The 15,329-nt window shown below is 48.0% G+C and overlaps 2 protein-coding genes across 7 annotated transcripts in view; one reads left to right on the forward strand and one right to left on the reverse strand.

Annotated features, from left to right (window-relative positions):
• Positions 1–13,155, forward strand: part of CASZ1 (castor zinc finger 1) — a 131,117-nt gene extending 117,962 nt beyond the window's left edge. For 2 of the 3 annotated variants that reach the window (XM_073316925.2, XM_073316928.2), the window contains 3 exons: positions 192–340; positions 786–1,020; positions 7,351–13,155. In XM_073316925.2, coding sequence (XP_073173026.2) covers positions 192–340; positions 786–1,020; positions 7,351–8,591 — 1,625 coding nt within the window. In that variant the 3' untranslated portion in view covers positions 8,592–13,155. Of the gene's footprint in view, positions 1–191; positions 341–785; positions 1,021–2,745; positions 3,182–7,350 lie in introns of those variants that run through there. The other variant, XM_073316930.1, reaches the window with a different exon arrangement.
• PEX14 (peroxisomal biogenesis factor 14) overlaps positions 1–15,329 on the reverse strand; it is a 158,038-nt gene that overhangs the window by 21,845 nt on the left and 120,864 nt on the right. For all 4 annotated transcript variants that reach the window (XM_073316932.2, XM_073316933.2, XM_073316931.2 and 1 more), the window contains one exon: positions 13,767–13,931. The gene's annotated coding sequence lies outside the window, so the exon portion shown is untranslated. The remainder of the gene's footprint in view (positions 1–13,766; positions 13,932–15,329) is intronic.

Consider the following 15,329-nt stretch of genomic DNA (forward strand, 5'->3'; position numbering starts at 1 on the left):
TTTCTCCCCATTACTCAGCTTGGGAAGGATTTCATTTTGGGTCTGGGGCTGTCATTGAAGAATCCACAGAGCACTCCAGATAATCAGGATTCAGTATGGCAGCAGTCTGGCGCTACCTCCAGTGTGTGCTGATACAACCCTTTCTCTTGCTATTTTAATGTACCAGATTTGTATCGGTTTTGTGTCTGCAGGTTGCAAGTATAACCAGGTGAACAGCCATTTCCACTGCATTCGAGAGGGCTGCCAGTTTTCCTTCCTACTCAAGCACCAAATGACGTCCCACGCCAGGAAGCACATGAGGAGAATGCTGGGGAAAAACTTTGACCGAGTTCCCACACAGGTGAATCCACTGGTTATTTAAGCAGCAGATACGTATGTAGTGATGCACCTTCAATTGCTCACTGCAGAGAGGCCCTGGGCTGAGCGCTGCTAGGTCCCCTCCCTGCAGCACTACAGCCAAGACTCACGCGCCTAATCTCTGAATGCCCCACACTCCACCTAGAGTGCAAAACGTCACACCCCCAACCTCTAAGTGTAGTAGGATACACACCTCAGGGCACCGGTGCCAGTGTACATACTCCCATCTCAATGCATAAGAATCCACATACCAGGATCCTGGTGCCAAGATTACCACTCCCAGCCTCAGTGCCGTAGGATCCACTTGCCAACATGTTCCAACTATCCCTGAAGAACAATGTCAGAGAAAACTGAACGTGTAAACAGATGGCTTTGGTCTTGACATCTTGCTTTTGGTGTGAAAAGTCCGTCTTAATTTCTTGCTGCAGGTTATTGGCCACACTTCAAGAAATGAAAATCTCCCCCATGTTGGCAGCATGGCACCCAGCCCAGCTTCATCAGGAACCCCAGCTTCCTTTCAGGGACCCCAAAGCATGATGGACATTGAAACAGATGAGTACATGGATTACACTGGCTGTAGCCCCGGGGGCATCTCCTCTGAATCCTCCAATATGGACCGCAGCTGCTCCAGCACTCCAGTGGGCAACGAAAGCACATCAGCAGGTAAGGGGCAGCAGGGGAGAAATAGATTTGCAGGTCTCTGCTGCCAAGAGCCCTAAACTCACAACCAGAGGCCAAGGAGAAACTGTGCCTTCTGACACATTGTGTCAGCCCCTGGTTCAACAGAGAATTGCCTTACGCTAGCCTAGCTCCCCTCCATCATTCACAGAGAGGGAGCCATTTCCACATAGTTCTGGGCTGTCCCTTAACTCCTGACATTCCCTTCTTTTTCTGCCTCTGAAGAGGTTTTTGTCCTATCTTTCGGAGCTGGACCGGTTTGAATAATTGAATTGCTCAATATCTGTACCAGAGCCATCGAGTCATTAGGACTGTAAAGTTAATTTCCCTTGCTGTTCTGCTTCCTGCCTTCCCCCAGTATCTTTTGTGTTACACTGTGCCACATCTAGAAGTCAGAGGTTTCCCTGCACTCCTGATGCTCAATAAACTGGACAACAGAGACCTCCTGGCTTCACTCTTTCAGGAAGTGATGTGTAAGTAAATGAGAACCTCTGCCATCACTTTCTCAGGAAGTGACCTATAAAAGCAGCTCCTCTCCCCTTACAAGTTGTGATGCAGAAAAGAAAACCTCTAACGTCACTACCTCCTTATCAGAGCGATGCACAGAGGAGATCCCCTGGTGTCATGTCTGCTTTATGCATCCCTTCCTAAAAGAGAACTCTAACATCCCTTCCTGTTTTGAGGATTGAGATTTGACCCTGCCTAACTTCTGTAAATTATGGGATTCTCTCTTCAGCAGGCAGATACAGAACTCATCTCTAATACCCTGTAGCAGTAAGTAAGGCTCCCTTAATTGTCCTTACCTCTGGCTGCCTGTTAGTATTCCAGGAAAGCTTTCTGTGAACTCTCCCCAGGGCTGCTTGTCTCTGAGTCTCTTTATAACATTTATTGTCTTTTGGGACCTTAGTTTCAGACCTATTTTTTTCCTACCTTGCCTTCCAACACTGATTAAATGAAAAATCAGGTGACAACCTGAGCCCAGCATTTCCCTGCCCAGGGGGTTCAGCTCAGACCTCAGGGCTGTGGGGTGGATGTTCATCTCCGTTACTTTTAAACAGCAGTAGGAAATGAGTAATGAATGATGCCCACTGACACTGGGTGGAGGCAAGACTAAGGAAGATGTCCTGACCTCTCACGTCACAGGGGCACTAACACAACCTCTGCACGCTACCCTGACATAAACATTCCACGAGAACGACAGCTGCACGTAGTGCTAAAGCTCCTCCAGAGGGTTTGGAGGGGCAGTAGCTCCCAGGATTCTCTATTAACTAACTGCACCGTCAGAGCCATCAGTCACACCTCCCGGAAAACAACCCACTGACTAATAACCATGTTATGAGTGAATCCGAAAGCCTCTGGGATAACACCCTGCAACAGAGTCCTCTCAGCAGCAGGCCGGTGCACGCTGGTGCCACGTGGATGAACAGACAGGCTAAGAAGGGAGGAATTTCTTTTTGGAAGCCAGGTGGCTCCACCCCCTGCAATTAAGGCCACTCCTTGTTTTCTGTGGTGACAACCATTCCCCCTGCTGCTGCTGCTGTCAGTCACGCATCTTCCATCTCCTCTCTGTTACAGTTCTGTTTTGTACGTGTGTGAATGTATTTTCCATTTTCATCATATTGCTTCCACTCTTGGGTTCTCATTTCGGTTCTTTTGTTTTTCCTTTTTGTTTTGTTTTTTCTGCTATTTTTTTCTCTCCACATTCTCCAGGCTGCCTGGTTCCTCCTCCTCCTCCTACTGCTGCCGATGATGCTATCCACAGTGCACCACAACCTCCACCTTTCTCACAAGCCTTGCTCAGGTCTCCCCTTCCTTCCCTCCCCTACCTCTTCTCTCCATCTTGTCTCTCATACTCTCTGCTCAGTGCCACTCTTGGATCCAGCAGGGGCATTGTCATGCCTGCCACCAGCACACCTGGTTTCTCGCCCATCATTGCCACTCCAACTCCAGTAAAAAGTGACGTTCCCCTAGTTCAGGATGCAGCAGGTAATTCTTATATGCTTTATCTCTCAGTGACAGCTCCCCCTGCCCATAGTCTCTTCCCACCCCTGAGCTCTGTTAAGTCATAAATGGAAAAGACATCACTATCTCTCTCTCTGTCTTGTTTAACTCTGTCCAAGGGCTCCCCCCTACACACACATCCCCTCCCTTCCACTGATGGGATAATAATGTCATGCTGTAAAGATGCCCAAGGAAGGTATCTGAAAGCACAGTAAATCACTGTGAAAAATTCTCATGACCAGAAGCAATTCCTCATCAATCCCAACCCAAATCCAACAGCAACATTTGTAAATAAACCTGCCGTTTTTGAGCCGCCTCCTCCTCCTGTTAGGTGTCCAAAATGCAACATGTTGACCACATCGCATAACAGGACTTGGAGACTGGTTTAGAGCTCTTTGGCCATCCAGTCTAGTAGCTCCCAACCCTTGCTGCACATCAGTACAGGTCATTCCAATGTGCACCATAGAACTTGGGACTGGCTTTCTCTATCGCATGTTTTGGGGTCTCATGGGCACAGGTGATGCCACTGACATGATGCATCTCAGTGATCTCTGTTGCACCCACAGTTATTTACATCCACCAATTACAGCTGCAGAAAGTAAGGCTGGTTTTCAAACACCTCAGGCCCTCAGTGTTTCCTACATGACAGAGCTCAGGGACATCACAGACAGGGGCGTTTTATACCAGTTGAGAATGGCTTTTCAGGGCGTGCTCAGTTTTGCCCTCTTTTCCCAGCCTGGCTCCTTCTCAGTTACTTGGAAGCATATTTGTGCTGGCAAAGTTATGTTTTTAAAAAGACCCACAGCTCAGAAACCTGAGCTATCCTCTCCCTCTGCTAGCTAGGCACAGTGTAAGCATGCAGAGGTGTGAAACTCCCCAACAGTGGTCATTGCCCTGCCCAGAGCTTCATGGGGATTTTGACTGCTTAAGTGGGATTTAAATTACGCCTTCACTTGTGGTGGCCCTCTGTAGAGGGAGTGTGGTCCAACAGACAGACAGTCACAAAACTGAACTCTTCTGACAGGCAAATCAGATCACCTCATTCTGTCTCAGTTTCCTCATCTGTAAAATGAGGATAATAATACTTTTTAAAGTATTCTGATGCCGATAGGTGAAAAGTACTGTATAAAATCATCTTCTGCTGACAGCATAGGCTGACTATAAACTACTTACAGTTGAGACCTGCTTCGGCCTAAATTTGTTGAGGCATGTTTGTCTCTAATTAGTTATTAGGGAATGAGCACTGTCTAGTGGTTAGAGCAGGAGACATAGAATCACGACTGCTGGGTGGTTCTCCATCTTCACCCACCCTACGGAAGGAAGTTGAACTAGGTTAATTAAATATGTGATTTTAAACAGCTTTAGTTAAACTGATACAAAAGGTAAACACTTAGTTTAAGATGAGCTGAAATAAACCTGGCTTAACCAAACTGATTCAAAATTGTCATAAGCTAAACCAAAACAAGCCACTCTCACATCAAAGTATGTGTCCATACTGGAGGGGGGCATGGGGATCTTGCACTGGTTTAACTAAACATGCATTTCAGTGAGGACAAGGCATCAGTGTCCTTGGGCAAGTAATTTAACCTCTCTGTGCCTCACCTAGCTCATCAGTATTATGGGAATAATGATACTTACCTACCTCTTAAAGACAGTGGGAGACTCAATTAGTTACTATGTATACAGTGCTAGGGATTATTCAGTAATGTACACACCTCTTTAAAACCATTAGTGGTTTAATACTTCTTTGTAATATAGATACATGGGGCCGCATTATCTGCTGACTTACACTGGCTTTACCCCAATGCAATTCCATGACTTCTATGTTGCTGTTATTAGTTATCGTTTGTTTTACAGTGGCAGCTAGAGACCTCAAAGGAGATCAAGGTCCCATTATGCTAGGTGCTGTATACACCCAGCAAGAAACGGTCCCTGCCCAAAGAGTTTGCACTCGAAATAGAGAAAGAGGGTGAGAGAAAGGGAAACTAGCAGAAGATTTGGGAACTGAGGCAGAGAGATTACATGGTTTGCCCACGGTCACACAGTGAATCTGACAGCACCAGGAATTGAACTCAGGTCTCCCAAATTGCCATCCAGTGCCTTAACCCCAAACTACGGAATTACTCCTGGTTAATCACAATGTAAATAAGATCTAGAATCAGGCCCAGTAACTAGACTCTTGCAATCTTTTTCTTCCTCTCCAAAATAGGAGTGTAGCAAGGAACTGGCCTGGAGATCAGTGTCCTGTACCAGGACATGAGTGCAGCCTGCAGAGCACCCCTGCACCTTGCCACCTATAAGCACAGATTTGTGTCTGAAAATAAAGTGTGATTTGGGGGACCTGGACCATAATGGGATAGGGATTCTGTAACCTTGAATTCACTGGTTTGAATCTGGTTGAGCTTAATAGTGATGAAGAGTTATTATCTCTCTGGCGGCTGTTTAGAGGTGCAGATTAAATCAGTGTAAGGGGGCTTAGCCCAGTTCCTAGTGAACATCACTAAGACAGCCTTCACTGTGAATTGCCTCCTTTGTTGCCAGTGTCACCAGAGACACCATGCATACTGAATGGGCAAGTGAGACTTCTGTCCTCTGCCTCTCTCTCCTAGGCATGGGCTCACTCTAGAGGGATGTTGGCATTGTACTGGGGGGAGTACTCTGGGGGGAGTTTGGCCTACTGCCATCCATGCCGTCCCTGCTTGGTGGAGAGTTTGAACTCTTCTATCTCCAAGGTTTTCAGTCTGGTGCTGTTCCTCAGTATTCAGTGTTTCTCACCATTTTGGAGACTCCATTTGATAAGCACCATCCTAGCTTCAAGGGGCATCATCTAAGGCCCTCCCATGGCTGACACGGGAAAACCAACATCTGCCACCTTGAGTACATGCTTACAGTCAGCAAAAGAACTTTAAAGCATTCAAACAAATGGTCGAGTGTGTCTTCAGACTCCTAGAGCAGGATGCAAACTGCTTTGGTGCTGGGACCCAGACACTCATGACACAGACCATGCCTCTTTTCAACAGGATGGCAGCCCCAGCATGCAGCTAAGGAAGGCCCGTTTTAATGGGAAACTGTAATTTCCAGTGAAATTCACCATTTTGCACCTGGTGAGAGAGTCTTCTTGCCTCCCCGAGTCCTGCTCTGAGCACACTGGATCTGGAGCTAGGGGTTTTTCGTCTTCCTCTGCAGCATGGGGTACCGGTCACTGCCAAGTGCAAATGGTGGATTCTCTGTAACTTTAAGTCTTTAAACCATGATTTGAGGATGTCAGTAACTCAGTCAAAGGCTAGGGGTCTATTACAGAAGTGGGTGGGTGAAGTTCTGTGGCCTGCGATATGCAGGAGGTCAGATTAGATGATCATGACTGTAAAGTCTCTGAGTCTATGATTTGACCTGAGGAATAACCAGTGGGCAGAAGAGGAAGGAAATGTGGATGTGGTCAAATTCTTGGTATCAGGTTCAGTCCTCTGGGACTCCGGCACCTATCTCCAAGGATGGGAAACTGATATTGGTCCCTTCGTGGCAAGCGGGTTGATTGTTGAGGCTCAAGGAAAGGCTTTAAAAGTGGGATTTTTCTCTTGGAGCCCAATGGATAGTCATTTGAGAATTACCCCTACTGAACATCTGTCTGTGTGTGCTCATCAGTGTAATATTTAGGCTGATTCTGGCCAAAGTGCATCCTGCTTCTAAAAATCCCCCCTTGCAGTTTTAATTAGATGCGGTGAGTCTTCTCCACTTCCTGTCCTAAATAGCTGTGCCCGATTAAACAGCAGTGAGGGAAAAGGATGCTGTGTGTAGTTTATAAAGCACTTGGGGATTGTTTGGGGTGAAAGGAGCAATCAAAGATCAATGAAAGTGCCACATTCCGTGGACTGGGATGAGCTTATTCCTGGGGAAGGAGGACTAGAAATAAAGTGACAGGAGAGGCTGGGAGATTTTTGACCCTGACAAGAAGCAACAGCTGATGCTTGGACATTATCACGTCTACAAGAGTGGCAACTATAAGGATTTCCTGGTGCCAAGCAACACAAATAGCATGGAGGTAGAGTGTGTCAGGAAATCAGGTTGACTACTGCCACAGTATTGAATGAGCACTAATCGGCACACCTTCCTCAGCCCCTGTCCAGGATACAAGGCTGGTCAGGTGACTTACTGGGCTGGGGGCTGCTTCCCCTGCAGCATCGTGCATTGTCCACGGGTCGTAGGTAGAATACGGGGTATGATCCAACCTGGCAATTACCATGTTGGTTACAGGAGGTGATAGGAGTTCCTGCTGCCCCTCTATGAGTAACACCACTTTCCTCTTCCTATTCCCAGGGAACACCATCACCATGCCAACTGCCTCGGGGGCCAAAAAGCGCTTCTGGATCATTGAGGATATGTCTCCATTTGGCAAGCGCCGCAAGACAGCCTCCTCGCGCAAGATGCTGGATGAGGGGATGATGCTGGAGGGTTTCCGGCGCTACGATCTCTACGAGGACTGCAAGGACACCAACTGCCAGTTCTCTCTCAAGGTCACCCACTACCACTGCACCCGGGAGAACTGCGGCTACAAGTTCTGCGGCCGAACCCACATGTACAAGCATGCCCAGCATCACGACCGCGTCGACAACCTGGTGCTGGACGACTTCAAGCGCTTCAAGTCCTCGCTGAGCTGCAACTTCCCCGACTGCCAGTTCTCCGGCAACAGCACGCACTTCCACTGCCTGCGCTGTGGCTTTCGCTGCACCGACAGCACCAAGGTGACCGCCCACCGCAAGCACCACGGCAAGCAGGACGTCATCAGTGCTGCCGGCTTCTGCCAGTTCAGCTCCAGTGTGGACTGCGAGGTGCCGGACTGCAAGTACAAGCTCAAGTGCTCCCACTTCCACTGCACCTACCCCGGCTGCAAACATACTGTGGTGGGCATGTCACAGATGGACTCACACAAGCGCAAGCATGAGAAACAGGAGCGGGGGGAGCTGCCAGCCATCTCTCCCGGCCCTGAGGGCCTCCATCACTCCACCCTGGAGTATGACATCCAGAACTCTTCCGTAAACCTGGACAGCTCCCTCAACCTCAGCACTGATGCCAACAGCTCCCTCTTCTTCCTGCAGAATGCAGCTGGCGTGGGCCTCAGTGACTCCTTGGACCTCAGCAAGAAGCTACCGGAGGCTGCTGCTGGCCCATCACCCAGCAGAGCAGGGACAAGCCCTCACGAGAGCAGGGTGATGGTATCCAACTCCGGCGATGTGGAGGATGAAGACGACTCATCCCAAGATGAGGACGATGAGGAGGAGATAAATGAGGAAGAGGATGATGATGAAGAGGATGACGATGATGACGACGAGGAGGAGGAGGAAGAGGAGGAGGAAGACCTGAACACAGACTCTGAAGAGTCACTCCCCGACCCTGAGGGCCTGGCCACTAAAGAGGATGGGGAAACAGGGGAGGCCTCTACTTCCATAGACCATGGCGATGCTTCCAGGCCTCTGGGTGAGCCAAACCCAGACTTCACATCAGCCCCCACCCCTGCCCTGACCCCAGCCCACACCCTTGCACCGGCAGCTTCTCCTTAACCTTAGAGACAGCAGCAGGTTTGGTTTTGCTCTTAAATGAAATTATTAAGAGGACCCCTTATGAGGCGAGAACAAAGCACCGGGACGGAAAGCGACAAAACGAACTCCACACCGCACGCATGAGGCCCCACGGGACCGACAGGACAGACATGGTCGCATGGGGCCAGCGCACCATCACTTCATTCTGCGGATGACAGAAGACAGGGCAGGACGCAGAGACACGAAACCCTTCTAGATGGACACTAGCTCTGAGGGTGACATCTGCTCTCCTTTCCTCCCCCTATTGTGGGGCGTGTGCCCAGTCTCGGGACCCCTTCTTTTGGGGTGGGCTTTTCCCCCCTCTTTTATTTCTGGATTTTATTTTTCCATGGTTTTAGTTGTATGATACTAATAATAATCTCCACTCCTCGGAAGGGGGGTGTGGGGATGGCAGGTGATGAATTTTAGAATTATATGGGTTTTTTTAAGTGCGTGTAAGGAACTGGTGGCACAAAGGCAACTAGCTAAGCCTTTACCAGTGGGGGCGGGGAGGTCTTTTTCTTTTTTCCAGCATTAAATAAATGGGAGAGACTGATGCACCAGACAGCAAGGGTGGGAGGGGGTATTTATTGTCTTACAAACGAGGAAGCATTAATGAATCAGTGGGGCTGGGAATGGAACACTTCTCTGTTCTTCCAGATCCTCTTTATTATTATTAATAATAATAATTTTTAAATGCTATTTATATTGTTAAGCTTCCCTTTGTCTAGAACTGTCGGAACAGCTGTAGGTCACCTCCCCCAGCTCCTGCTGATCTCCTGGTAGTGATCTAGCTGCAGCCATGGTAGGGAAGGTCACCATATGGCGGTTAAAGGGTCTGTCACTCACACTGGAGGACTGGGGTTTAACCCCCACTCCCATCCCCAGGTGCTACCCTTTTTTCTCCAGATTTAGGCTCTTTCTTTTTGGTGCTTCAGAGACAGTACCCCTGTCTCAGGCAGGCTGTGAATGGAGGCAAGAGTAGAAGGTGAGATTAGCATCCTTTGCCTTGGTGCAGCTGGAGGGGAAGCACTCCTGCTGCTGGAAGAGCAATGCCTTGCTAAATGCTACTTGCCCTCTGACGCAGGGCAATTGAATTTTTTAAATGATGAGCAAGCAGAGTATCTTCAGTGTTTTCCTCCTCAAGGTGAGGGTGGGCAAGTAGATTCTGTGCAAAGGCTAATGAATTTCCCGAAGGGGAGAGAGAGCATAGCCACCACCCACACAGAAAGGGTGGGGAGGATTAATGCAGACACTGGGCCAACTTGGCTCTCTCCTCAGATGCTGGATAGAGAGCTATTGCTTGCTCAGGTCCTGTACCCAAATACCCTTGTCTGCTGTCAGCCACTCCTGTGGCACGGCGAGCAGTGGAACCTGAGGGCACGGCTACCTGCACTGCAGCAGGGTGTCAAGCCTACTCCACATGGGCGAATGGCACCAAGGCCTGCAGCACAGTTTATGCAGTGCCTGCAGGCAGCACCATGGTAGTTGGACAGACCTACAGCACTCAAATGGTTACAAGCTCTCCCGCTGTTCTCTTCCCCCAACCCTGCCAGTAAAGAGTTTACACACACACACTACAGGAGACTATCCAGCATTCTCACAGATGACAGTTTCTGTTTGACCCCCAAGTCCTGAGACAGAGAGCTTGTCTACACATGTGCACTGGCCCCAGAAGGACTAAAGGTGTGAATGAAGCTTGATGTAGTGATTTCGGTGCCAGTGTGTAGACCAACTGGGCATTTTGCTCCCTTGTGTCTAAGACTTTGCCCTTGTTTATTTTGTTCTGTTTTAATTATTTTTTCTAATAACAAACCCCCTAAGCCCAAGGAATCCCTGTCATTCATTTCTACCCTACACAGAAAGAGGCCTCAAGCAGTTTGGGTTGTTTTCTTATTATTTTCCTAAGGAGCCAGCGTGGATCTGGGTCTGAATGATAGACAAGCTCCTCAGCTGTTTAAATGCAGGGAGATGTTTGGATAATGCTTAAAAAGGAAAGGGGGGGGAGAGAAAAAGGAAAAAAATAACAAAAAAAGGATTGTACAGTATTTTTCCTTTAAAGGTTATTATATATAGAACAAAGAGAAACAATGCCTGCCAGAGGGAGACGGGCCTGCCTTCTGGATAGCCCCTTAGAGCCTAGATTTGGTTACTTGTGTGCAATTTTTTTTTTCCTCTTTCAGGGTTGGGGTTTTTTTTTTGTTTGTTTGTTTTTAGCATTTATTGGTAGGGGGCAGCAAAGGGGGGAGGGGCCTTAACCTCATAGTTTGAGGCTGTCTTCATACTCCTAGCACTGACTGGAGCTGCACGATTCCGAATTTTAACTTGAATTTTGTAGACAAACAAATGGCTGTTGTGAAAAGAAGTTTGTAGTTTAATTTAATATGGTGGGGGCGGTGGTTTGCTAGCGGTTATTTGTGTGGCTTCTATTTTTCATATGGTTTTATTTTTGTTTGTTACTCTTCCCCGCCCCCCACCCCGCTTCTTGTTTTCTAGTACAGTCCTCCCCTATTATTCCCCACACACACCAATATAAGGAAGCTAGCTTCCTCAGTGAGTACAGAGAGGGATGTGGGGCATGTTGTCCCAGAGGCAGGATGGGTTAGATTGGCTGTACTTAGAGCATTTAGCCGCAGGTTTTATACTGTGTTGCCCTTGTCCAAGCACTTACCTACTAGCGTGATGGGTGCTATAGAAAACCCTCTAGTCCTAACATGGCTCCAAATCTGCAAATACACACAGCAGTGCTTAATTTGCACCATTGACGTCAATGGTGTTTTGCCATTTACTTCAACGGGACTGCAAGCTTAGAACTCCATACAGTCATAAGGGTGTTCAGGATTGGGGGGGCCCTGGAAGGGGTAAGGTAATGGAGATGGATAGCTCCCTGCAGCTAGTGGTTGCTATGCAGGACAGCTAGGAGCCTGCATCTTCAGTTTTGCCTCCCCGTGTTCAGATCTCACCAGCCTCCACTGACTGAATCCTATAAGGTGGCAGCTGAAAGCAGCTGTGTAGGGCAGAGGTCTGAGAAGAGAACCACCACTCCCTCCCCCACTCTCAACCCCACAGTGCCTCAAGCAAGAGCTGCGTTTATGACTCATCCCTGCCCCCCCCCCCATCCATCTCTGACCCATACATCAAACCCTCTTCTGACCTTAGACAGTTCTTATTTTCAGGAGCTGGCACTGGGAAAGGACAGGCTGGTACCAGACTCAGCCCGCCCAACAAGGGCCTGATCTGGCAACACGCTGAACTCCCCCCATAGCACTCACTGAGAGTGCCCACCACCTCAAGATGGGGCCTCAGGTTGACCCGCACTGCTCAATCTGCCTATCCCTGATTGCATTTCCTTTATTTTCTTTCTTTCCAACTGAAAACTCAAGATGGGTTAAAACCAACAAGTCTTTTTTGCCACATAAAGACCCTGATTCAGGAAAGCCTTTAAGCATAGCAAATAAATTGCGTGGTTATTTTAATGAGACATAAACATGGGCTTCTAGTTAAGCATTTCCTTAAGGGAGTTGCTGAACAGGGATGGATTTAAGTGCGTTCCTGAACTGAGGTCATGTACAGTACACAGGACTCCAGTTCAGCAAGTGGTGTATGACTTTAAGCACTGGAGTCAGTGGGGCTGCTCACATGATGAAATTTAGGCATGTGTTTAAAATAGCTTGCTGACCTGAGGACCAGGGAGTTCAACTGACTGACTTAGGAGCGGGAGAGACAAGACCGAATTAGTCTGTTCAAAACAAAATAAAAACAAACACACAAACAAAGCCCTTGAGACAAACCCTCCCAATTCTGCCACCATTCGCTGCTGAAGAGAGAAAAACAAGCAACTAGGCCATTCTAGACACACACTCAACTGGATTAATGTCTGTGTAGAAGAAATTTTATTAAAAAACAAAAAACAAAAAAAAGTTTAAAAAAACTTTTTTTCAATGTAGCAAAAAAAACAAAAAAAAAAATCCCCAAGATTTAAAAAAAAAAAGGGAGGGAGAATTTTAGCCTTTTGTAATATCCATATTGCACACTAGGACTATAAGCCATTGCTAGCTCATTTTGAATTTTAAATGTGTAATTTTGTTTTGTTTTGTTGTTGTTTTATTTTTATTTCCGGGGGGGAGGGGAATTAATGCTTGAACCACCAATGCTCTTTTTAATGTTTTATAAATATGTATGTGTATATATATAAATATAAAAACAATATGTATGCACATATATATGTGTGTGTGTATATATCTATATGTATATACATATATATAGATATATAGATAGATATATATAGGTTTTGAGACAAAAAAAAATGCAGAAAGTGAAAAGAAAATAAACCACCCTAAACAGGACGGTGTGCTCTGATTTACTTGAATCTGGTCTCTTCGGCACCTGCATTATTAAGAACTGAATATTTTTCCACTTGAATTTAGTGCTATTAGAAATTTAATATATGTGTTTTATTTATTTGATTTTTTTTTTTTTTTTTTTGCATGACTGATGCAAGGTTTGACATTTTCACTCAATAAAAACTGGAAAAAAAACCAACCAACCAAACAAATGACGAAGTTGCCTTATTCATTGGGTTTATTGGTCTCTGGCTTGTTTATTTTTAAGGATCTCAAAGGTTTCTGACTGGTTGTGGTTTCTTAAGGCCCCCATCCCAGGGCTGCCACCAGTGCCAGGGCAAAGCCTCTCTATTAACCAGCCACGATTATATGATTGGCACCTGAGTGATGTTTTCATCTGGACTCAAAAGAGTTGAGGGGATGAGCCCTACTGACGATGCCCCCCAGCTCCTGCAAACATTTAAGCACATGAGTAATTTTACTCAGAGTATTCACTGGGGCTACTCACATGTGTAAAGTGTATCCATGTGTGTTCAGTGTTGTTTGCAGGATTGAGGTATGTCTACGCACCATAAACTGTGTACAGACTAGCCTACCCAAGTGAGAACAGGGACCTCCTGGAGTCATGAGATTGAGATGGTGTTGGGGAAAGGCAAGCACCTTTGCTGGAAGGCTACACAAGCTAGCTTCTATAAACTGCAGTGTTAAAGCCCTGTGCCATGGTCGGGCTAGTAAAGAACCCCGTTCCAGGCAGGGCAACCAACAAACAGGCAGAAGAGAGCCCAAGTCCATTCTGGCATAAATTGCTATTTACCTGGTTTTTAGCAGGGATCTGCCCACATCATGCTGCATATCTGTAGGCTGGCGTGACTGCCACCTGCGATTAGATGCACAGGCTGTTGGCTTTGGGCAGCGCTGGAATGCCCTGCCCAAGTGTGACGCGGCACCGAGCAGCAGATCCTGCAGTGCTGAGTGCTGGCTGGAGAAACAGATACTAGATTAGCGAGAGCCCCAGTGGGTGTGCAATACAGCTTGCTCATGCGCCACTGCTGGTCCCCAAACAAGAATTATTCCAGGCCTGCCCACTTGGAGAGAGGGATGTGCCATCCTTTCACCTCAGCTCACATCCACACTGTCTAATAAAGCTGTCCCCTGTTCAGCCTGTGTCTATAGATCTGCTGTACCTAGGCAAAGGAGCTTCCGCTGAATTGACATGTTGTCTACATGTCTCAACCATGCACAGTGAAACCTGCCTTAAATGGCCACCCTCAGGCCCAACACAAATCCACCTGCCTGCCAAGCAGGGCTGGGACTGATTGTCCTCAAAGCACAGACGGCCCCCAGACACTGAAGGCAGGCGCTTGACTCTCACAGCATTCATCACCTTGCAGCCTTGTTCCTCAGCCCTGGCAGCGCCAGGTGAGATGCTCCTACAGACAGGCCTGGCCCAGAACCTTGCGGCTGGGCTAACCATTTCCGAGTCCCTCCCACCACGGTCCGAGCAGCTCATGTCACTCAAAGAAAGCAAAAAGAAAGACGCCCCGCTCCCCTGCCTTGCCCCTCCCCTCAGCTGCCCCTGGCAAGGTGTCTATTTGTGCCATGTTACCCTCTCTGCCACCCATCAACGGGAGCCCAGAAGCAGCAGCGCAGAGCCTGCCAAACGTTGCTGCCTTGGCAGCTGTCGCCTCCTTGTTAGCAGAGGGGATTAAGACTCCTCTCTCTTTCAAAGCCCCCTGGTTGCTCCGCTTCTGCTCCCAGCCATCCTGTTTTCAGATGTCATTATCCGAACACGCTCCTAAGCCGCCCTCGGAGCACAGAGGTTTGTTCACGCTGGAGCTCTGCCCGCAGCACGTGGGACGTTTCCAACAGGCAGGCAGCGCGCACACACACACACGCAGCTGGGAGGCTCGCGTTGGGACTTGCCTGCTCTTTGTGAGGCTCTCATTGCACTTAAATAAAAGAGTGAGTAATTTATGGGAGACAAAGCAAGTTCAACAAATGAAAGCCATTGCTGCCACACTCCCTTCAGGCCCTCCCCACTAGAGATAGGGCCTGCCAGGCTCTGGGGCCTGACACCTACAGCCTTCGGTGCGTTTCAGCACACACATGCACTGAACTGTGCGTATACACACAGAGGCCCAAATGCACAACACAAACTCAGGGATGCACTGCCTTTCCCTTTCCAAACAAGTTCACTGCCCTTCACCTGCCTGAAAGTAAATAAAGAGCATGCAGAGTAACTGAGGACACACTAATGGGGACAAGTGGGGGCCCCTTCACCATGAGGGCCAGCAAGAGAGAAATCAAGAGGTCAGGTATCAGTGTTAGCTTGAAACGGGGTACTGGACAGTGTGGCGGTACAAGACGCCGACATTTC

Source organism: Lepidochelys kempii, chromosome 18 (assembly GCF_965140285.1).
Source record: "Lepidochelys kempii isolate rLepKem1 chromosome 18, rLepKem1.hap1, whole genome shotgun sequence".
In the NCBI taxonomy this organism is placed as follows: Eukaryota; Metazoa; Chordata; order Testudines; family Cheloniidae; genus Lepidochelys; species Lepidochelys kempii.